The sequence below is a fragment of the Marmota monax genome, unplaced genomic scaffold, assembly GCF_021218885.2.
Source record: "Marmota monax isolate L192 unplaced genomic scaffold, Marmota_monax_Labrador192_F-V1.1 WCK01_AAM20220418_F8-fsc00246, whole genome shotgun sequence".
In the NCBI taxonomy this organism is placed as follows: Eukaryota; Metazoa; Chordata; class Mammalia; order Rodentia; family Sciuridae; genus Marmota; species Marmota monax.
Window position 1 is genome coordinate 793700 of NW_026694838.1, and position 24692 is coordinate 818391.

Here is a 24692-nt window from a genome sequence, read left to right on the forward strand (position 1 = left end):
TTCTCTCTGCTGCTTGGTGGCCATGTCATGAGCTGCTTTCCTCCATGGCTTCCTTCCACCATGATGTCTGGCCTCACCTCAGGCTCGCAGCTATGGAGTCAGTTGACAGTGAACTGGCCCTCTGAAACCATGAGCCCAAATAGATTTTTTTTCCCTCTAACTTGTTTCTTTCAAGTCTTTTAGCCACAAAAGGTGATGAACACACCCACAAAACACAGAAGGTCCTGGGTATTTCAAAGCTAGTTAAGTGGTTGAAAATATTTAAATTTATGTTTACAGATTCAAACCTTGTGCCCTCTCTACTAATTATTTCAGTGTAGGATGAAGAAAGGGGATGCTGGCAGCTTGAAAACATGCCACTATGTTTTTATTGTTTTGATTTTCAATTTCTAAATTCTCATGGATACGCTTCTCAAGATTTCTTTAGTAAACTGTTTGGTAAAGAAACACATTAATGAATTCATTTTTCATGGATCAGGTGAGTGACCTGCCTGGTTCTCCTCCTCTAAAGTTGTGATAAGGTGAAACGATTCTGCTGCCCACACACACAGAAGTCCACCTGGCCAAGCAGGGAAATCAAATGAGCCTGGGGAGGTTTTAGGTAACTGACTTGAGAGATAATGATGTTTTCAGAGGAAGTAGGAGGCAGACCTCAGGAGCAGAAGGAGAACAGTAAGGTTTTCCTTTCCAAAGGTCTTCAGAAGATAAGCTTTTCACATAAAAGTTATAATTAACAGCCTCAATAGTGAGGAATCCTATGACAAGCTTAAGCAGTCTTTCAATTGATGTTCTTACCCTTTTGGTCTTTCTCATACAGATTCCTGCCCTATTCAAAGCACACTAGCAGAGTGAAAAGGATACTGACCTCAATAATGAGCACGGGTTCTAATCCCGGCTTACTGTGTCTGGGCCTCAGTGTGGTTTTAAGCAGAAAATGTAGGTGGGCTAAGGGAAGTCTTGGCACACTCCCTCTACAATCTTCTTGCTGGAAGTTAACTGAATCTCTATGTCCCCAAAGATGAGAAGCATGGGCAGAACATGGGCTTTGCTGCCTTATGTATCTGTAATGCTGACCACAACGTTTTTGGTACAAAGTAAACATTCAAGACAAAACTGGCTAATTGCATGTCTGGCAGGGTTAGACTAAGTCTGGGATCACCCATTCAAAATTGGGCTAGGAAGGTCATAAAATGTAAAGCAGGTCAAATGGAGAATGGGAAGAAGTTAGTTCTGTTGTGAACCAAACTGAAAACACAAGCCCACTTCAATCCAAAATGTTAAACACCACTTTAGTGGTCAAAATCATAACTGAGCATTCATTCCACAGGTTGTTTCAGCAAGTTGCTTTTAGGTTTAATTTATAAAAATTTGCCTCCCAGTTCAATATAATCTGCAATTACCTACTACCTTCTTCTTCTTTTTTTTTTAAATCTATGGCATAACGTTAAGAATTACAGATAAGAAAAATTTGCCTGGCAAAAATCCTATAGTCTTGCAGCTCCTCTGCAAACCAGGGTTTGGATCCAGTACTAGCACTTCTTTCCTTCATTCCTTGGGGCCTTGCTGCAGCAAATTTCCTCTGCAGAAATTTCCCTTTTGCAGAAATGCTCATGTGGCCTCCCTAATTTTTTTGTGGCTTACAGTCTTCAATTCCTTTCACTCTCACAGCAACAAGTTAATTTCCTCTAGAGAATGCTTCCTTTCTCTATATGTATTAATTTATGTGGAATCCATTAAGATTGACACATTAACTACAGATCACTGATTTTTGTAAAGAATATTTGGATTGATATGGAAGGATGAATGTTAAATTTGGAGGAGAGTACATTTCAAATTGCTACATTTAATATTGTTAAAGCACAAGGAGTGAATGTATGATGAGTTGAATAATTTCTTTTAGAACGTTCCAGAATTCTTTCCGGGTGCCTTTTCTTAATTTAATAAAGTACATGCTACTAGTTTCAATTAAAGTTGAATGGAGGGAGTCATCTTCATTGTACAGGGGAAAAAAGAGACCGGGATGAGATTGAAAATCTCTGAATAAGGAACAAGTGAAGGAAGTTTATTTGTGATCTGTAAATTTTAATGAACATTTCTTTCCTTCAAAGGAGGACTAGAATTATTAAAGTATGGAGTGGAGCTGGGTTTTACAATGAGCTCAAAACCTTTTTTTTTTTTAAGAGATAAGGTCTGTCTTGTTCTGTTTCCCAGGCTGACCCCAAATTTCTGGGATTAAGAGATTCTCAAACAGTCTCCTGCCTCAGTCTCCCATGTAGCTGGAACAATATATCCACTTTACTACATTTGGCTTAAAACCTTAATTTTAACAAGTTTTAGGAAGGTAGATGTGAGAATCTGCCTATGCAATTCTGATAACTCACAAAAATTTTAAGAGAGGCGAAGGCTTATTCCAGTTCATCATCACCTGGCAGCTGATCTATCTTTTTTTTTAATATTTATTTTTTTTTGTAGTTGGACACATACCTTTATTTATTTATTTACATGTTTTGCTGAGGATCAAACCAAGGGCCCCACATGTGTGAGGCAAAAAATAACCCCAGCCCTTGATCTATCTTTTTGTTCCCTGGTTCACTCACCTCAAAGCATCATGGGAGGTGTCTTGCTGAGGATTTCTATACATATCCTCTAATTAGTAACACAATTTCCCAACTTACTTTTTAATAATTCCAAAGAAAACACTTGCTTGGTGTCTTTCTGAATGCTGGAGACAGCCAAGTCTACTGTTTGTAATGCACAGAGGTGAGGGAGGGGGAAGGGCAGATAACCTTTAGAAGAGGAAACACATTTGTCCCCAGAGACTTGCACATGCTGTTAAAAATTGTAAGAGTTCATGTCACTAAGATGAGGGTGTTGGAGGGGCTGCAGCCACACTCCTTTCGCCTCACAATCTTTCAAAACCTACAATAGTAAATAATGAAAGTGGAAGTTGATCAGGTCAAATTTCAAAATTTATTGGAAGGCCCTGATTGACCTAAAAGTTGTCACTTAAATCTTCCCAGATCACTGGGGAACCCATGATTTTCTCTTGTTCATGGCTTTTTAAGTTAACCCCAATCTTATCCCATAAACTAATGAAGATGGGTTTGGACATACCAATCCATCCACTGCCTCAGTTATTGATGAGAGGAAAATTATAACCTATTTCTAGCTTCAACTAGTAGAAACGAAAGTTTTATTTCTGCCTCTTAGGCAAGGCACCAAATTTTTAATTCATCTAAAATCTGACCACTCCTTCTCCCTGGAATATACTAACTCAGAAACAGAATCTGTCTACAGACTTTAAAATATCCCATCTAGACTATAATCAGCTCCACTTCATGTCTGAGAGACACAGTCACTCTCCCTAATCTTACCCTCCACCTCCTGTTGTTCTTCATCTAATTTGGTCAAGAAACCAGAAAACTGACGTAATGCAAACCATATGGGCAGGACTTCCATGAACATGACCTAAAAGTACAGCCTGAAGAAGCAGCAGGAGTTTGTTCCAGAGAATGTGCTGGGGACCTGGAATTCAAGTTCTCTCCTATAGAATCTGAGTTTCCTTTGGCTCTTAAAGGAGAGGGCACATGAAGATCATCACGTCAAAACAGATCTCTAAAACAGAGATGGGTTGGTTGGGATATATGGATTCTCACTGATTACTGAATCCTGTGAGTATAAGTTGAGAATCATATTTAATACTTACAAAAAGTACTGAGGAAAACTGACTTAGCAGCAATTAAAAACCATTGTGTGGTCAAAATGAATTGAAATGTGTCCTGGTAAGCGCTGTGCACAACCAGGACTAAATAACTGATGCTAAGGATAGTGTGACTAGGGACCAAAAGTCATAGTGAATGTGAGTGGCTCGTGATTAATCAAAATGGAAGAGTTCACAAAGTCCATACAGTTCTCTTAGTAGAACTCATTTTATGTGGAATACCATGAAGCTATTTGAATAGGACCAAGGAATTCCTAACAATTGCTTCTTCAGATAAGTGAGAGCTGCAAGATCCTCTTTCATCCTTTCTTACTCTTCCATGGCCTGCATCTTTCAGATCTAAGTTCAAATGTTCCTTCCATTGCAAAGCCTTCCTTGATCCCTCTGCATTTTACCAGGTCAGCAGTGAATGCTATCAAAGCAATGTGGATACTTCCTTCCCTATCCTTAATGCCATTAAAAATTATATATTAATACTTCTGACAGAATTTGTTTAAGGTATGTTTTCTCATTGCAATGTGCCATCTGTGAGGGCAAAGTTCATGCTTGGTAAGGTCTAAGAAATATCCACTGAAATAGCAGATAAGACCATTAGTCAATAACCGTGGATATGCAGACTATGTTCCTAGCCCAGTTTTAAGCAGTGTACATGGATTAACACATCGATTTCTCACTGCAATTCTTTGTAGTAGGAACAATGATTAGCCCTCATACCATAGGGAATGAGCTGAGAGTGAAGAAAATCAGGGCCCTTGCTGAAAGTAGCACAATAAATAATGAGGGAGCTGAGATTTGTACCCCAAAGTCAGATTTTAGTTCTCAGAGTTAAGACTCACACTTTTCTGCCTCCTAGGACCTTATATATGTCTCCTTCAAAGACTAAAATTCCCTATATTGTGTTGAGAGGAGGACTGAGGCAATAGGATCAATAACAAATGCCTGTGGGAACTCCCATCAGTGCAGAGGACAGGAGACAGAGATCATGGGGGAGGATAAAGGTGACCCTGGGCATTAATAAGGACAAAATCAGGGGGAACACAGACCTGTTAGGCTTGGAGGAAGTAAGGGGATGGGAGGAGGCCCCTGTGTCTACACATTACACTTAGTAAGTGCCAAGCAGGACAATTTGAGGGGTCTTCCATGTGGACCCCTTCTACTACCTTTGGTTGGACTACATTTTAGAAAAAGTCACTATATATGAAATGAGAAGACCCCATATTAGAAGAGTCTTTACCCCCAGACTGGAGGGACTTTCAGGGAGTACCTGTAAAAATCCCTGTTCTTTTTGGCCTGAAGCAGTAGTACTGTGTTTAAGAATGTGGATGCTGAAGCCAGGATACTCAGGGTTTAAAAGTAAGGTCCCCAAACTACGATCTTGAGTAAGATACTTAAACTTTCTGAGCCTCAACATCCTCCACTGTAAAACAGGTACAGTAATATCTGCTTATTGGACTGCAGTAAGGATTACGTATGGCAACTCATATAGAACACTGAATGCTACAAAGAACAGACTCAAGGAAGAGTGACTTTTAATACTGTGGAAGTGAGGGGGTGGGCAGAACTGAACTTAGGCTGTCTTCATAGGGAAAGGTTTGGTTGTAAACTGGTTTCCAACTCAAGCATCTGTGGGGGAGACAGAGGAAGATACAGAGCAGTTGCTCTGTCACTCTTTACAAAACAAATATGTACACCAACCTAGGTGCTTCTCTTTGCTACAGCCTTTGGCAGGGAGCTTCCTCTAGGTTTTGAGCTATGTGAATCTTCTAGTTTCATTCTGCCAGGAAAATGTCAAAAAGTTGAGAACTCGTTATTCACAGAAAGAAGAGACTGTGAATAATGTTTCTTTCCAGTGCTTAATTTGGAGACCTTGCTTGGTTCTTTATCCCGACAGAGGGCAGAGGCAAAAAGTAACTAAAAATATTCCGAGTTGTTATCTGCCAACAGTATCAGTCAAAGTTTGGGAGAGGACAGCTTGCACTCATCAGCAAAACTAAGTTTTCAGACTATTTCTGGCTTCATTTATTTATGGGAAATAAGTCTTTCTTCCTCCAAATTAAGTGCATCTACAAAGGGAGTTTCATTATGATAATAATGATAATATGAAATTACATTTTATGGATGGTATTATGTGGTAGCATTTTAAGTTTCAATAGAGATAAGAACATTCATATAGTTAATTAAATCCCGAAGACATGAGCTTTGGAGTCAGCCTTGAATCGCAACTCCTTTAACTCATTAGCTGTGTGATTTAGGGTGAGTTCCATATTTTAGTTGAGCTTCAGTTTCCTCATCTTTAAAACTGAGATACATCACTGCATTATTTGAAGGGTTATTTTAAGATTGAGGTAAGGTGTTTAAGGCATGCTATGATTTGGATCTGAAATGTCTCCCCCAAAGCCATGTTTTAAAGACCTAGCCCTTGTTGCTACTGGGAGCCATTGGACACTTTACAAGGTAGGGCCTCGTGGGAGGTTTTCTGGTCTTGGGGGCATGCCTGTGAAGAGGAGAGTGGGGACCCAAGCTCCTCCTCTTCCTCTGTTATACTTTTCATTCCCAACCCTGAGGTGAATGGTTTTGCTCTTCCATGCCCATGTCCCACATGACATGGTGCCACAGACCCTAAACAATGGGGCTAACTGGTCATGGACTTAAGATTTCAAAACTATAATATGAAATCAAACTTTTTAATTTATAAGTTGATTTCTCTGTAGCCTTTGTTACAGTAGTGGAAAGCTCACTGATATAATCATGTCTTCACATGATTAGATACATAACAAAAGGACTTGTGACTTGACACTGCTACCACTTGTGCAGAATATACAAATTGGCTGATTTATATAAGCAGACAAACTAATTCCTTTTAGTTTTCCTCTTTCCCCGGGCAGTGGGTGTTCTGGCGGAATCCACCCCATTTATTGCAACAACAATGGAGACCAACTTCCTGTCTCAGGTATGAGCTGCTTTAAGTCAGTCTTGGTACACCTATCCCTTTGGAAGAAACTCATTTGGAAATGAGTCTCTTCCAAAGGGATAGGTGTACCAAGACTGACTTAAAGCAAACTGAGTCAACTGAGTCAGTGACAAGACAGGAAAAGTTTGTTGGAGGCTTTTGAATGCAACAGAAGTTTCCATCTCTCTTTCTGGATATGAATGAGGAGACAAGGCACCTTGTCACTAATGGACGCCATCTGATGTCAGAACAAGATATTGTTCTTAAGATTTTTGCCAGTTGGCTTGTTCTCCCCCCACCCATGATCATATATGGTTGTCACAGGCTAGACACATTAAAGGTGAGGAGAAAAATGAAAGAGACTCAATTAAAATCCCAAATAGTAACTTCAATCATTTCAGATACATTTAACCTAGAACCATGAAAGGTGTGTGTGTGTGTGTGTCTGTTTATTCTTTTCTAAATATACTAGTTCTGTGAGGAAACTTCATTGTCTTCCAATAGAACTTGTAATAAAAATTCCCTTCATTTATTTGAAACCCTCACTTTCTGTCACAGAAAGTTTAGCTCATTCCTGTCTATAATATCAGGATTAATCTGAAAAACCAAATAAGGACTCACTCATCTTATGGATAAGAAAACTTAGGCCTAGAGAAATTCTTTTGCAATAGTAACAGAGCTTTTCAGACACTAAGCTAGGTTGAGTATCCCAGCTTCCTGAATCCAAATTGGATTCTCTGACTGGCTCTGCCAAGTATAGAACTGAGGAGAGATATTTTAAAGCAGTTTCACATGCAATCTGTGATTAAAATGTGCAACTTGGGGAGAAAAAAATCTAGGTTTACATTCCAGATTTATTTAGTCCTTGTTCTACCATTCACTAGTTTGTGTGATCCCGAGTAAGCCACAGAAATGTTAACATGAGGGGAGTTTTTGAGGCTCTGTTTCCTGTTCCTAAGCTTACGGTAGGTACTACTAATTGACCAGCTACCCCAAACTCAGCTACAGAATCCTCAGCATAGTTCTCAGGACTGATACTCAAAAGTGTAACTCATTGGCATTTCCTGGGTTTCATTCTTGCTCTTCAGTGTGATCCAAACTGTGCTTTGGCATTGCTGAAAAGTGTGTGGGAAATGTAGCCTCTGAAATGTTGTCCTAGACCTCCTGAATACAAGTCTGTCCTTGACAAGACCCCTAGGTCACTTCTGGGCACATTAAAGATTAAGATGCAGTAAGAAACAATACTTTAAATTTCATGGCATTCTAAAAGTCAATGCTGATAGAATTCAAAAGAAAAAAAGGAATTTTCCAAGAACCTTGGGTAGCTCTCCAAGTGTTTTGAATTTGTTTAAGTCAGTCTTGGTACACCTATCCCCTTGGAAGAGACTCATTTGGGGGTGGGAAGTGCTGAATGGTCTTCATCCCAGCTCTTGGAAGAGAGTGGAGGGTTAGTTGGTAATATTTTATGTTGTGTGTGTATGCTCTTTTTTCAGGATGCTGAATTAATCACAGGCAAACTTCCAACTAAACCCTCAGGGGAGAGTGAGCTGCAGAGGGAACTAGGAGATGCACTTCAGCCAGGGATCCCTGCACAGCTGTGGTCCATTGGCTTCTGTGCATTTGACCAATTACACAGTGAATTACCCCAATGAGTACTGTCACATGCACAATCTACCCTCACTATCCAAGTCTCTGTTAGGAGAACTGCTGTCAGTTCCATATAGACTTGTCTCTCATGGTTCTCAGAGGTGCTTTGCTGGAACAAAGAGACTGAGGACAGATGCAAGTCAAATTATGATGAACTATCCTATCCAGGAATGGAAGGCAGTGCTGCACAATGGGCAGGTTATCCTGAATCACTGGAGTAGAGTCTAGTCTTTATTATGTATCTGCTCTGTGGCTTTGGACTAGTCACTTGTTCTCTCTGGGCATCAGTATCTTTCATATAACATCAGAAGATCTATTAAATCTGTTACCAGGGTTAAGATGATATTTTTCCATGGTAGATACATATAGCCTGATTGTGCAGGTTCTCATTACCCTTTCTTTTTTTTCTTTTGCCTTGAGATAAACTATACTTTTATTCCATGAAGTCTTTCCTGAACATGAATCTAAAGGTTTTATCTCTCTCTTCCAAAATTCAATAGCAGATGATATCTGCACTGAATGTTACCCATTCTGATTATCACACAGGATTTAAAAATATTATTGTGCTAGTGGACTATTCCATCACACTGAGAGAAATAATGCTACTAAGTTTAGGAACAACCCTGAAGAAACAGAAAAGTTTGAATTCAGTCCCTGTGAACCACTCACGGTAGACATCAACTCTGCAGTGACCCCTTCTCAAGTGCCTGCTGCTGCCTCAGGTACTTTCTATGTACACCCCATGTAATTCTGAAGAGCATCTCTTCATGGTGGAACAGTAAACTCTAGGGCACATGAGGAAACTGAAACTCAAAGAGGTTTCCCATGCTTACTAATAAGTGGCAGTCTTGAGGCCTGGGACTGTGGGGACATCTCCAATCCAAACCCAAGTTGATGTGACTGAGCTTAATAACCAGACTAGATTTCAGGAACATTAACTGTATAAATGCTTGCTGAGTGATCAACACATTCATGATGTTCCTTCCAAATCTGTACCCCATGAAGAAGAGTTTGGGGTTGTCCTGCAACTGGCCACTATAAGTTGAAAAACTATAGGTGACTCTCAAAGGAACATAGCTCGTATCTTTGGTTTCAGGGGGCCAACATTTTCAACTACTATTTTAAATGATCCTTGAGCTAAAAGTCTACCTGAATGAAGAATAGTGATTCCCAGAGACTGTAAAGGGTGTGGAGGAGGGGTGGGGAAAGTGGTAGGAAAGACAGAAGGACGCATTGAAGGCATGAAAACTAAATGAGGGGCTGCGATTGTGTCTGGCACGTGTGAGGCACTGGCTTGGATCCTTAGCACCACATAAAAATAATTAAATAAAATAAAGGTATTGTGTTCATCTACAACTAAAAAAGACAAGAATATCATTTAAAAAAATGAAATAGAAATAAGTGCTGGCATTCTATAGCACAGTGGGGTAATTACAGATCACAATAACCTATTATATATTTAAGGAACTAGAAAAGAGGAACTTGACCTTTCCAAACATAAAGCAATGACAAGGTGTGCGTCCTGAGGACGCACACAATCCCAGCCCCTCATTTAGTTTTCATGCCTGTTGTCCAATGCGTCCTTCTGTCTTTCCTACCGCTTTCCCCACCCCTCCTCCACAGGGATTAGAGGTAGGAGGGAAAGGGAGAGAGAAGGGAAATTGCATGGAAATGGAAGGAGACCCTCAGGGTTATACAAAATTACATATAAGAGGAAGTGAAGGGAAAGGGAAAAATAATACAAGGGGGAGAAATGAATGACAGTAGAAGGGGTAGAGAGAGAAGAGGGGAGGGGAGGGGAGGGGAGGGGGGATAGTAGAGGATAGAAAAGGCAGCAGAATACAACAGACACTAGTATGGCAACATGTAAATCAATGGATGTGTAACTGATGTGATTCTGCAATCTGTATACGGGGTAAAAATGGGAGTTCATAACCCACTTGAATCAAAGTGTGAAATATGATATATCAAGAACTATGTAATGTTTTGAACAACCAACAATAAAAATTAAAAAAAAATAAAGCAATGACAAGGAGATGGAAATGTTAATTACCCTGATCTGAGCGGTACACTTTGTATACATGCACTGGATTTTCACACTGCATCCATAAATATGTGCAAATTAATAAATAATAATAATCTTTGATACTAAACCAAAGAAACTTGAAACCCTCATAAGGCAGTATTCCCACATGAGGACTCCTTTTGCAGTGAATTCTCAGAGTGCCACCTGGGGTAGCCTATGCCCCTGCTCCACACACTGATACATGGATTCTTAGCTTAACTCCCTGCTAGGGAACCAAAGCAGGAATTCTCTGATTCACTGGGGGACCTTTACTTATATAGAGCCCTTGAAGGTGGTCCAGCTTCCAGAAATATTCTGCAGTAGAAGCTTGTAGAAATGTCGAAAGGCAAAGACGCTGCTTATTTATTGCTTAGGGAGATTTCAAAATTATGTCAAGGTCCATTTTTGTTCTCTCTCCCTAGATGCCCTTTGTCAAAATTAAATAAGCATCAAGCAACTCTGCAAATCTCTTTGCAGCAGAGGATATAAAAAATTCTTAATTTCTTTAGGAACACGAGGAGGTATTTGCTGGAGGTACTAGTTTTTTTATAACAAAATAATTTAATATTAATAGAAAGATGGTTAATAAAAAATTAATGCCAGCTCTTGCTTCCCAGAGCTGCCCAAGGAACATAATTTCCTTTCTTTCTTTCTTTTTCAATAAACAGTTCATAATATTTCCAAAGTTTTCATGGCAAGAATTTTTTTCATGAAGTAGAACTGCCATGACATTTCCTAGAATCTAAGATTTTATTGAGTATAAAGTAAATACTATAAAATACAGATATACTTATTGAGGAAAGAATAAAAAAATAAATATTCATAGTTAATTGAAGTTTCCTATTAACTTCAGGAGCTTCAGGAGGTGAATATTTGCCTTAAAAACAATATCTTTTCCTTGAAAACCAGGTTAATAACCCACAGCAGGCTTTTGATCATGACCTAGCAACATGGTAGAGGTATGCCACAGATGTTGGATTTCAAATTCCAAAATGGAAACCAAGCCTGCACTTGGAAGAATCTTAGCATCACATATGAACTTTTCCTGTGGTTGTCTCAATTTTGTTGAGTGGCGATCTAGGTTTTCTGACATATTAAATATGTTTACAAAATTGAACTCTTTGGTTGTGATTCCCATTCCAGAAAAACACCAGATTGAAAGACAATGGGTCATAATAGAGTCTTGGCTTCCTTGTAGGAACAAGGATGACCAGATAGGTTCACTGACTCAGAAGGGACACAGAGAGGCAATGACAGCAGAGGAAAGGAACATGGCCAGAGGGTCCACTAGCACTGGTCCCCAGAGCCTGTGTTATAGTTGCATCCTACGTGTCTGTGTTTCTTTTCACATCTATTAAATGGGGTTAGCTCCACCCTCTATGTATCTAGAGGTTTTATTGTGATAATTAAATGAGATCCCATAGTAATCATTTTGAAAAGTTATAAACACTATCCCAGGGTGCAATATTATAATTTAATGTACCTGCCTGCTAAATTATTGCATCTGACAGCTTAAAACCATTTAAATTACATTCTAATTTATCCAGTATAAGAAGCATATCCTTTTAGATGAGTCATTTTTAGGACAGGATAGTACGTTTAGCTATTGCTAACTCAAGAAATTATTTTAGAATATTTCTCTCTATAGAGTTTCTCCCCTCATTTTCCCAAAAGTAGACTTGCTAATGCAAAGATTCTATAAGAAGCAGTAGGACAGACACCCTGTTTTAAGTGTGCATACATATATATTAAAGTGGAAAAGAAATAAAAGTAGGTTTAGCTGAAAAGAAGTGAGGGAAATAAATGAAAGTAGGTTTAACTGAAAGGAAATGAGGTTCCAGTGAAATTCAGGTGAGAAAACTGAAATGTTCTAGAAAGACATGATGTTTAGGGTGAATCAGATCATGATGATCTCACCCTGATTCATGAAGAGTTGCCTTGTGTCATCTCACATATTTGGCTTAACAGGTGTCCAAGTTGAGACCTGGGTCCTGAGTCTCCTGACATGCTCAAAAGGGATTTCAAGAGGACTTTTGCCTTTCAGAAGACCCCCAATATACAAATGTGTGAATAACTGGATAAGATGAGAATTAAAAACTCATGGCATGAATGATAGCTTGGGAAATATTTCTGAAAATCACATAGCAATGCGTGATTAGTATCTTAATTATACTTAGGACTCTTAAAACAGAGAACAAAGGATACTTAAGATAAATGAATGAGAAAAGGAATAGCTAATTCACAGAGAAGCCAATTAAAATAGCACATAGACATATGGAAAGATGGTCAGCTGTTAAGTACAAATTTACAAAAGATTACACCCATAATAAGCTGCAAAGAGCAAGCAGCAATCAAAGCTTATGAAAGGACAGTGAAAAGAAAGGTCTTCTCACACAGAGGTAGAAACAGATACAGGAAAAAGTATTACAGAATATGCCTGTGTTTTTTCCCTGGGGGGAAAAAATTGGGAGTCATATGTTTTCACTTTCCTATATTTTTAACTATTACGCAAGTGAAAAATAACCATGTGCTTTAATGATAAAAATATGCATTTATTGCAGAAAGAAAAGAATTACTGATAGGAATGGTGAGAGAGAAAGGAAAATCCAGCAATTGAATATTTTTACAAGGCCAAATATATTATTTCTTGGATTCAAGATTTTTCTCTCATGTTTGTACCTAACCCATGTTTTCATGCCATTTATACATTTTTTTGCCTTTTATGTAGTATTTCCTCTTTTTTAAAAATAGATCTTTGACTTATCTAGAATTTAATTTTCAAGGAGGTTAGATAAATGGTACTACATTTAAATACTCACAAATAGTTGTTTACTGATGTTGAATAATTCATACTCCCAATGATATGAAATGACATATTTATTAAGAACTTACTTTGATTATGTTTCTAAACCAATTTCTATTCTCTTTATATCGTGCACTGGGCTGTGGTTTCACAGTTCACTTGAACTTCTAATAGAGATACTCTTCTCTCATCAGTTTTCATTTTACTAATTATAATATGTATTTTTTTCATAAAATTTTCAGATTACTGTGTTAAATATTTAAAACAAACCACCAAAGAAATAAAGCTAAAATTAAAGTTCATTGTAGTAACCAATGAAATAACACTAAACTGATAGAATAAACCCCTTTAAAATGTTGTATATTTAAATAATATAAGATTTCTCTTGGGAAAAGCAAAATTTTCTTTCAGTAAGAACTTTCTGGTATAAGAGCTTTTTTTCCTTCCATTTTTGATACTATTTACATATTTTTTACATAGGAAAGCCATGGAAACTTCCCTAACTTCTCATACTGTTTCTGAAAGATTATCCTAGGTTGCCTGTATTTTGCTTAAATAAAATGACATGTACTTTTTCTTTTGGGTTTTGCTTTTTGCTTAAGAGTAAATTTCTTCATTCATTTATTCCTCCTTCTTTTCCAAATTCTTTCTTTTTCTCACTTAACTGCATTAGCTAATATTTTTTAAAAGTTAATTAACAGGGCAATGGTGAGCATCCATTTCTTTTCCTGGCCTTTACTGTTTCACCCTAAGATGAAAAGCAAGAGACAAAGCTTCAGTTAGTATGGTAGATAAACACAAAGAGGGAGACCCATTCAGGGAATGTTCATTGCTCTCTAATTTCCTAAGGGATTTAAATTTAAAGCCAAGCTTGATTAAATTTTTAATAGTCTTCTTGGCATCAAGGGGAAAAATTTTTCACTCTTTCAACTTATATATGATAAATATTATCCTTGTATTTTTTAAATCAATATTTTTTCATATTTATTTTTTAGTTTTAGGTTGACACAATATCTTCATTTTATATTTATATGGTGCTGAGGATTGAAACCAGGGCCTCACGCATAATAGGTGAGCACTCTACCACTGAGCCACAACCCCAGCCCCTATCCTTATATTTTGAGACAACATTTTGCTGTTTTGTTACAGTTTGCATTCAGTTTTCTCTATATTCAAATTGATCTAAGGATTTTGCTTCTTCTCAGTATTCATTTATTGAAGGGGATTCATAGTTTTTTCTCATGAATTTATTTTTCTTAAATGTGGGTTGTCACCATATTCATAGAATTTCTAAATCATAAGTTTTTCTACTTAATGACGTGAAGAATTCCAATATCACTGAAGGCACTTGATTTTTAATGTTTGATAGGATTTATAGTTGAAGACTTCTGGGTAAATGCTCTTTTGGAGTGGAAGTTAGATTTTTCTGTTAGTTTAGGATAATGTAAGTATGACATTCTAAGACATATTCATTTATTAATTTATTTAAAGATGGGTTTGACTTCACTTTCCCTCTTCTAATCTCTTTCATCTCATTCTTGATCTTTGGTTTGTTATTCTCTTTTAATTTTTGGTGAGAAAAAAGTTAATATGGAGTTGGGTATGGTGCACATGCCTGTAATCCCAGTGACCCAGGAGGTTGAAACAGGAGGATTTCAAGCTCAAGGCCAGCCTCAGCAATTTAGTGAGATTGTATCTCAAAATATGAAATAAAAAGGGCTGGTGATAAGACTCAGTGTTTAAGAGCCCTGAGTTTCATACCCAATACAAACAAACAAAAAGAAAGCAAAACAAAACAACAACAACAACAACAACAGGAGTGGTAGACTAGGCCTGTAATCCCAGTAGTTTGTGAGGCCGAGGTAGGAGGATCACAAGTTCAAAGCCAGTCTCAGCAACTTAGTGAGGCCCTCAGCAACTTAGCAAGACCCTATCTCAAAATAAAATATAAAAAAGGGCTGGGAATGTGGCTGAGTGGTTAAGCGCCTCTCTATTCAATTCCCAGTACCAAAAAAAGAAAAAAGAAAAAAGAAAAAAACACTTTGATATGGAAATTTTTAGTTTATTCTGAGATATACTTTTTTTTTTCAGCCCCCAGCAAAAGAGTCATTATCTGTCTTTTGCATGAGGTCTTCCTCATCACATTTGGTAAGTTTATTTTGCACAATGGACATACTGCTTCTTTGCTGAGATTCTTCATTTTGATAGAGACATTGCTTATTGCTATTGGTTTTTCTCATTGGCTCAACTATAGCTTGGGGATGTTTCTCTTGCATGTGCTTATACTAATACTCTACTTGCTTTTGCATCTCTGCCAAGTGCAGTCTTGATCTGGATTAGGTGTTGGTTGCTTTGATTTTGTTTTTCCATTACTATTTTATCCTTTGTGATTTTGGACAGAGAGAGAGAAACTGTATATGGGGTTTGATTCTTCTGATTTGCTACTTTAATTCTTGTCATAACTGGATAGTTAAATGCCAGTTGTGTGTTTTTCTCCTTTCATGAATGAGGTGATTATGTGCAGGCGTGTGCATATATGCATGTATATGGGCATTGCCACACTTTTCTAAGGTGCCAGTAGAGATGGAAACTATAGCAGAATGTATTAGGGAGCAATTTGGACATATGCATCAATGTTTCACTTTAGATGCACATCATTTTGGACCAAGGAAACCCATTTTAAGAAATATGTCAGAAATCAAAGGTGTGGGAACATGTTAGCAACGGGAATGCTTCTTTTAGAGCTGTTTGTAATGTGGAATCCCTTAGAAACAAAGAAGACATCTAACAGTAAGTACTCACTTAATAAATGTTAATTAAATTGTGGTATTTACATTCAGTAAAATATAGCCATTAGAAATGATACATACTTAAATATATGAAAGGTAAAATGGAAAATTATAACAGATGATTTAAAAAAGAGCATCACCTAATGTGAATACAAAACAATGATATTATGGATTGTATCTGTCAGAGGGTAGAGATGGTCTTCACTGCCTTTTAAACATATTTTTAAGAATAATTATGAATTAGCTTCATAATCAGAAAAATAATAATAAAGCTTAAAAAATGAAAAGAAAAACCGAGAAAGATACACACTCTCTACCACCATCTTGATATGAATACCAACTATGGATAGAAGGCTCTGTGCCTGGTACTGTACAAGGTCCTTAACACAATTATCTCACTTAATCCTCGTAACAGCTCCATAAGGCAGAAATTAGTGTTTCAATTTTCAGCTGAGGAACTTGACAGGTTAAATATGCCCAATGTCACACAGCTCATAAAAGACGACGCCTGCATGTGAGCTCAGCTCAGCCTGACTGAAATCCACCAGGGTCCCAGTGCCCCTCAGAATCACCACCAACAACTTGCTGATTTGAAGATTCCGGGTTTGATCATAGAAAACTCATTATTTAAACTGCTGAATATTAATCCTTATTTCATACTCCAAATATGAACTTAAAAGAGGACTCAAAGAATAGAATACAGACGTATCTGAAAGAAAGAAGTTTAAAACCAGAAGACATAAACATTTATACTTTAGTGAAAATCATTGAATCTTCTCTTTAACTATTTTTGAGAAACAGAGAAAGAGAGCTTGAAAAACTAGGGGTTCTAAATAATTAGATCTTATTGTATCAACTTTTTCAAGCCATCAGGTAAACGATTTAATGTACTAAAGGAGCAAGTTTGCTTTAAGATATCCTCATGGTAGGAGGACATCCTGGTTTTTCCAGTGGCTTAACCCAGTCATTGGACCAATCACAAGCTGTGCTTTGATTTAAAAAAATACCCCATTCTTCAACCCTTTGCTTTTATCACAAATCCAAATTCTAAGTTTCATTCATGTTTTCTTCTAATTATTAGCATTCTACACAGAATACTTGTCCAATGAAATCAATCGACTTATTTCAACAAGACGCACTAACATTAAAAAGTAAGAACAGTGGCAACAACATAGTGATAACCAAGAGTTCAGACACAGTAGGTGCTAGAATGTTGAGGGGATTAAAACTAACATAGCAATTAACCTTTCAAACATCCCTGCTCTGGAAAGCTATCTCTCAGGAAATTTCATAACCAGTAACAAAAGTAACAAGTCACCCAATACCAAAATAAAGTAGTGATTTCATAGATTATCCATACCTGCCCCACCCCACCCAGCCCAAGGCGAAACAATGAGGCATCCAGGATTCTAACCCAAAGCAATAAAATTAAGGAAGAGTATGAAATAATGGAAGTCAAGTCCCGGCATCAAGTCCTTTTAGAAAACATTTAGAAACGTTCAATATTATTCACTGCCTCACCGAGAAATAGTAATTAATAAGATAAAAACAAAAACCCTGGAGTTGAATTAAGTGGATGATCAGGTAAGATAGTGCCAATGATCATCATCCCCCTGCTCTTCCTCCAGTTGGAAGAGCAATACGAATAACAATTTGCCAATTAAAATAGCAAACACACGAGGATTCCGAAGCTAAACTGTAAAGTATTGGCAAAAAAAAGAAAAATACACTATTTTTAAAATTCATTTAAATCATGATTTTTGACAAGCAATAATTTCAATTGGTGCCTCATATCCATCGTTATGATAGTGCTGAGCCTGCCAAGATAATACATATTCATAAAATAAATCATAAAGCAACAAGGACTTGATGCAAGTATAACATCCTTAGACACAAATTAATAATCTAGGATAGAAAGTACAGGTTCCTGAATTCTGAGCCAACCAATAGAATGTTGGAAACGTTTCATTTCCTACTTACTCAACTAACCAGGAAAAAACAAAACAAAACAAAACAAAAACAAAAAACAACCAACAACAAAACCAAGAAATGCCATCAAATGTTCTATACTCTATTATTTTAAGAAAAATGCAAAGGGATCTCAAAACAAGAGCCAATTGCTTTCTTTCTCTAGCTTAACAGCAGTTCCTCATTGGAACACTGAGGCTTAGGTCCACCATAGCCATATTGAAAAAAACAAACCCGAGAAAACCCCATTAAGGTCTCATGAAAACCTGAACTTATCCCGAAATCTCTATGGATGCATGTCTATAAGTTATCTGCAAAGATCTCAAACATTACTTTAAAGGGAACAGCTAAGCAAATTGGTCCCAACAGAAATACAAATAAATGGATTAAAAACTGGCTATCTAACCGTATACAGAGAGAAATCGTAATTGGTAGTCCGTCTAGTTGGGGAGAGGTTTCCAGTGGGGTCCCACAAGGATCGATATTGGGTCCCATTTTGTTTAATATCTTTATAAAAAATCTGGAAGACAAAGTAGAGAATGTGCTAATTAAGTCGACTGATGTCAGTAGTTTGGGATGGGTTGTTAAAGTAAATTGGATATAGATAAATGCTACTGGTCTCTAGAAAGCATAAAGATAGAGCAATGCTAGCAGAGCATGGAAATGCCAATTATTTGGGTTTAAAAAATGTATTTTTAAAAAATTAATTACAAGCAGTAGAAATAGATTAAAGAAATCTTAGCGGCTTTGCATTACAAAAGATTAGGCACAATGGGAAAAGACAATACAGAGATTCACAACAACCATGAATGTAGAATAAAGAACACCTTCAAATGAAGATCTTTTGGGGCATCTCTATTGTGATGCTTATGAATATGATTATTTTTCTGATTTCATTTTTGGTGTATATGAAAATTATATATTTTCAAATGTTCATCTTTTATGTATTACTTTATTGAATTTAAAATTTCTACAAGACTTCTATAAATTTCAGCATAAAATTATTTATATACTTGAAAAAAAAAGAAAACTGGGGTTTGTGGGTTTCTCAATGCAGTAAAGATTCTGGAGGCATTTCAAATATGTAATAAGTACAGTGGCTAAAAGGCAAGACTAACTAACTTTTCAAACATGCATATACTTAGTAATTGGCAGAAACATAAACCAGGAGAAAACATAAGACTTTAAGAAAAAATAAAGGAGAGTTGAAAACTTGAAGGCCTGATCAAAAACAGGGAGGAAAATTAATCAAAAGCAAATTCTATCAGGAAACACTCAGTAGTGCACACATATACACAAGAATTCAAGGGACAACAGAAAGGACTCTCCTGACACTAGCAGGGAGATTGGATTTTTTTAAAATTTATTTTTACTCTTATTTTGGAGGGTATTATATTTTCTGAACTGTGGAGGACACTTGGGAAAACTACTTCATAGACTTCATGTTGGTGTGAAGATTGCTTAAAAAGTCTTGATATTTCCCACCGTCATTTGTCACATGAAGGCAACTGTGAAAGTGACACTTGCTTATGGATTTCTATGTGCAGAGAGTTTTTCTTTTCTTTCTTTTTTTTTGTGAAGTCAATTGAGTTGAATATATGAACTGATGTGGAACGACCTTTTCAATGTAACTTTATTTTTTTTCATTTGTTAGCACTGTGGAATATACACTGAATATGGCTGGGAAAACCCAAAGCGCATCTCAGAAGTGTTTACTTCGCTATGCAACCTGGGCTGTTGCATTTTCTTTAAGGGTTTTAGTTTTTGCATCACTTAAATGACAGGATAGTAATTTAGAAGCCACAAACTTCCTTATTCAAACAAAAAGTTAAGAGAAACTAACACAGAAATGGGAAAAGTATGGAAGAATCTGCTCAAGGAACAATGGGTTCCCAGCAGGGCTGGCTTCCCATTTTGATCCACCCCTGATCTCAGGGCAGAGCAGTATAACAGTAAGTTTAGGTGATTGGACACACTACTTTCAACTCTAGGAAACTACCAAAGGTGAAAAATTCAATCCCTCTCCTAGTGACTGATTTTTTTTTCCCCAGAGTATAAAATATTTAGTTGATGATATGTGCCTGATCTTTGAAAAAAGACAATGAAAAGAAGGGACATGGAAAACTACCCCATTCACAACGCTCTACAAGAAATAGTAGCATTATTGCTGACACCAACACAAATGAAAGCATTGGACATCAGAACCCAGTGTGGTTTTTCATGCTGGGTTGAAAATGAAACCACGGGGACCTGTAATATTAGATGCAACTTTTTTTTGTTTTAATCTCATCTAGATGTATTCCATTCTATTCAATAAAGCTTGACATAGTGGGTTTGTTATAAACTTTAGAGTGAACACTCATTGAAAAGTGATTTCCTTGCTTTAACTTTAAAATTTCTGCCATACAACATTCCTTTCCAGGTCATATTCTCCTTAAGGGTTGTGACTGCCCCCTACATGTGACTGCTAGACCACATAAAACACACAAGCAAGCATCGTCCATAAGTGTGGAAACTATAAATTTTATTTTAAAAGTAACAATGCCTGACAATAATAGTTTATTAATATTTACGACTAGCAGAGTCCTTACCTCGTATGGAGGTCACTTCTATTAAAGAATTTTAAGAATAACACAAACATATTGTTCTTTTCTGGCCTCAGTTTCTCATGTTTGAGACTGAGGAGCAGATGCTCTGAGCTGGACAGGTCTTTGCTACAGAAAGCTGTCCTCTGCACTAGCGGGTGGATAGTAGCATCCCTGACCTCATCACGCTGGACACCAGTAGCAATGCCCTTCTCACAGTTTGACATCCAAAAATATCCTCTGACATTGTCAAGAATTCTCTGGGAGACAAAATCGCCCCTGTCTGTGAAACACTGAAAAAGGAGGATTTTAGATATCTTTCTTATTCTCTTGTATTTTATCACCTCAGTTGTGGATCTATCTGCAGCCCAGAGGGTGGGCTTTTCAACCTGGTGAGGTACCTGATAAGTGAAGCTTTCTCTACTCCAGCTCAGTACAATTGAGTGTAAAACACCTAAAGCTTTCCAGATTCTGTTCATATAAAATATCCACCATCTAGATCTTAAATTTATCATTTAAATGCAAATCAGTATGAAAAATAGGGTAGATGAAAGTGAGAGAGCTCAGATGCTATCTTATGAAGTCAGCCTTGCATTAGGCAATTGATTTAAACTCATCTTAAGCTGCAGTCCTCTGAGATAGTGCTATTTATTCATTCTCTTTCCTTTACTAAGACTATAATATTAGGTAAATCATGAAATGGATGTTAGAAGTACTCTGACATTTGACAGCCCAAGAAAGCCATGAGTGTAGGTTGGAATCTACCAACCAAAAGACTCCATTCAGTGAAACCCTGGGCATTGGTAAGAAATTAATAATTTCCTTGGCCCCATGGCTCATTGGCTTTCAAAGCCTATGTTTATTATTTGCATCATTATTAACATCATGTTCTGAGAAAGAAGTGCCTTTGGTTAGAGAATAGTCTAAAATCAAATAACCGACCTATGGGTATGTGGGAAACATAAGTTTCCACAAGGTTTACTCAAATAAATCCCAATGGTAGAGATTATTTATATGTTCTATCCTGAAATTAATCTGAAGCTAGATAAAATTAAAATATCAATTAAATAATCAATTATTATTATTATACAGAATAACTCCATATGGTTTAAAGATTTTGTTGCTTTCTTTGTCCTATTACCATTTTATTGAACTCAATATTACACATTATTTGCTAAACACTACTTCAAGCAGATACTAAGCCAAGACCTTGTTTTCATTATCTATTTCAAAGGATCTAAATTTGGACTATTGGGAAATGCATACACAATTATACAGTCTAGTGCAGAAAGTTCTATAACAGGAAGCCAGGTAAAGTTCCATTCTGGGATTAATGTGGATTAACTCCATTGGGACTCTTGACAGAAGCCTCAAAGTGGTGATTTCTCAACTTGGCTGCAAATCAGAATTCCTGAGGAAACTAAAGAGTATGCAATCAAGGCATACCCCAAGATACTCAAATGAGAATTCTGGGGGAAGGGATCCTGCCTTCAGTATTCTTTTTAATCCTCTACACATCATTCCATTTGGCAGCTAAGGTTGAAAATGATTGTTCTAAAGAAAAAACAGTGTTTACTATCATGCAGGAAGTTTTTCACTATGCCTGACATAAACAAGATGGTGGCCTCATATGTCAACTGCTTCAATGATAAGGGTGTATGTGCAAGGTGTGCAGTAATCCTGTGATCCCGTGTCACTAAATGAAAAAATCTATTCCTCTTTTTTTTTTTCCTTCCACACTTGTCTGATGACCTAAGGGGGAAGTCTCAATTTGTTGCTGGGGGTCTTAACACATCTTTAGAATTGTTTATTATACTTTTAAGTTTAAGAGAATAAATATTTTAGGTCCAAAGTCCTGTTATTTATTTTTATTTATTTTAAAAAATCCTCCAGAAAGTAATAATAATTTGAGTGACATAAAGTATAAAAATTTAAGGTGAATAAATTAAAGAAATGTAAATAAAATAGACAATATACTTATGCCTGGGGAAAAAGTCACATAGGTGGTTCTCAGACAAAGTTTTGGGAAAACCTACAGTTCATGGAAAGGGCATCACTCAAAGCTTGGGTGATGAGTTTGGGCCATAATTGTGCCTTTCTCACTAAATATATTTGTAATTTTGGGAAAATTATCTATTCTCTCCCTGGTGCTTTGGTTTCCTCCTGTTTTGAGGAAGGCCAGAAGCCTATACTAGTAGCTTTCCTCTATGCACTTAAGAAGCAAGAGGGCTTGCCCTCTGAATTTACCTTGTTGACATCCAGGCGCATCTTCTCATTGTTGGCACTAGCAGCCTTCTCTGCTGCTTTCTTTTGGCGTTGGGGTCCTCTCCCAAAGAAAATGTAGTTGACCAAAGCATATTCCAGAAGGGCCATGAAAACGAAGACAAAGCACCCCATTAGGTACATGTCAATGGCCTTCACATAAGGGATTTTGGGGAGAGTTTCCCGGAGGTGAGTGTTGATTGTGGTCATTGTTAGTACAGTTGTAATTCCTGAAAAAAAAAAGGAAAAAGAAAAATGTTAGAATAATGATGTTCCCATTTCCTTTTTGCTCTTACAATCACTGGAAAGGTTGATTTTACTCATTTATATAAACCACAACATATTTACTGGGCACTTATTATATATCAGCTCTGTGATAGGCCCTGGGGATGTACATAAATTAGCTTATGGTGAACATTAATCACTTTGGGAGATTTCTTTTCATTATATTTTTAAATTTATACTTATAACTAGTGAATTAAATGTTATTATAACCGTATGCATAAAATGATTATATGGGGAAGACTCTAGTTCAGTTCCATGAGGTAGTGGGGAGGAGAATAGGAAATGGATATGTCTGAGCAGGTTTCTGAAGACTGAGTGATCATTACCCTGGTGAACAAGGCCTGGAGGTCAATATTTAAGGAATACATCAGGGTACTGGGGTGGAGAAAACTTGATATAAAAGGTTGGGTTTGTAAGAAAAATTATGGGTGCATTATTAAGCAGGATGAATTGAATTGTGAGAAGAGGGGAGATTCAAGAAAGGGCTGCAAGATGGGGAGCCCAAGAAGACGTTTAAATTAAAGGCAATGTGAAGCACTGGCCAGCACTGGCCTTCAAGCAGGAAACTTATAGACAACTGAATTTAGGACAGTCACTCTGGTAGCAGTGTGTTGTGTGGGAGACACAGGCAAGACAATAAAGGACACCAGTTCAGAGGCTTCTGGAAAAATCCACTTAAATGACAGAGGGGAAGTAAGATAATAGCAATGATTCTGAAATCAATGGACGCATTATACAGATGGCATTAAATGAACCACTGTCAACATTTCAGAAACTGGAAGTGGAGGGTAGCAGAGAAACAGGAGTCAGTTCTCATGGTTTAGGGTTGGACAATCAGGCACAATGCCCACATAAACAGCTCAGAAGTATTATAAGAGTCCTATGGGAAATGCCACTCTGGGTTAGACTCTAACTGCTCATCCAGTAGGGTGGACAGTTCTGGCTGTCGCAAGTAGTTTTCCTCGAAGTTGTAATTGGAAGGTAAAGAGCACAGGAGTCCAGAGTTCTGAGCACGATAAATTCCAACCTTGTTGCCAAACAGTGATGTGAAAATAGACAAAGCTCAGAGGTCAAGATCACACAGATGGGAAGTCGTACCATGACTGTTTAAAACAGCGTATTTTTAACTGTTCCTTTTAACACTTTCCAACAGCATATCTCAAAGGCTAAATTTTATTTCTATGACTTTTTGAGGACATAGTTTTCTGATTCGATTTTTATCTAGCAATAACATCATACTTTTTATTTTGCTTCTGTAGATTTTCATGAAAAACTACAGAAAATATAGATTTGAGCCTTGGTTTTGCTTTATGTTAATTGAAGCATCTTAACGGTTCTCCTCTCTTTTCTTTATTAATCATTTTTGTTCTCTTCTTCATTTCAACTATAGACTACCCTGCTCCACATGATGAGACAATGTTGATTTGACTAAGTCTGATTTTGAGGTATTTCTGAAAATAATAGCAAATTGCTCACCTAAAAAGATGTTTCAAAAATCTCCTTTAAAAAGTAAATAATTATTTCTTGATTCTATAACACACACACAAAGTAGATAACAGATTTTAACTTTAGCAAAATAGGATATTCTCAAACTGTATGCATTCCTTTATTCAGGGA

The 24692-nt window shown here is 37.0% G+C and overlaps 1 protein-coding gene across 2 annotated transcripts in view; it reads right to left on the minus strand.

Annotated features, from left to right (window-relative positions):
* The window catches only part of Gabrb2 (gamma-aminobutyric acid type A receptor subunit beta2), a 232899-nt gene that overhangs the window by 16153 nt on the left and 192054 nt on the right, over window positions 1–24692 (minus strand). Inside the window, exons 9-10 of one of the 2 annotated variants that reach the window (XM_046426269.2) lie at window positions 22776–23020; window positions 18350–18463 (exon numbers count right to left, since the gene is read on the minus strand). In XM_046426269.2, the coding sequence (XP_046282225.1) occupies window positions 18350–18463; window positions 22776–23020 (359 nt within the window). The remainder of the gene's footprint in view (window positions 1–18349; window positions 18464–22775; window positions 23021–24692) is intronic. The other variant, XM_046426267.2, reaches the window with a different exon arrangement.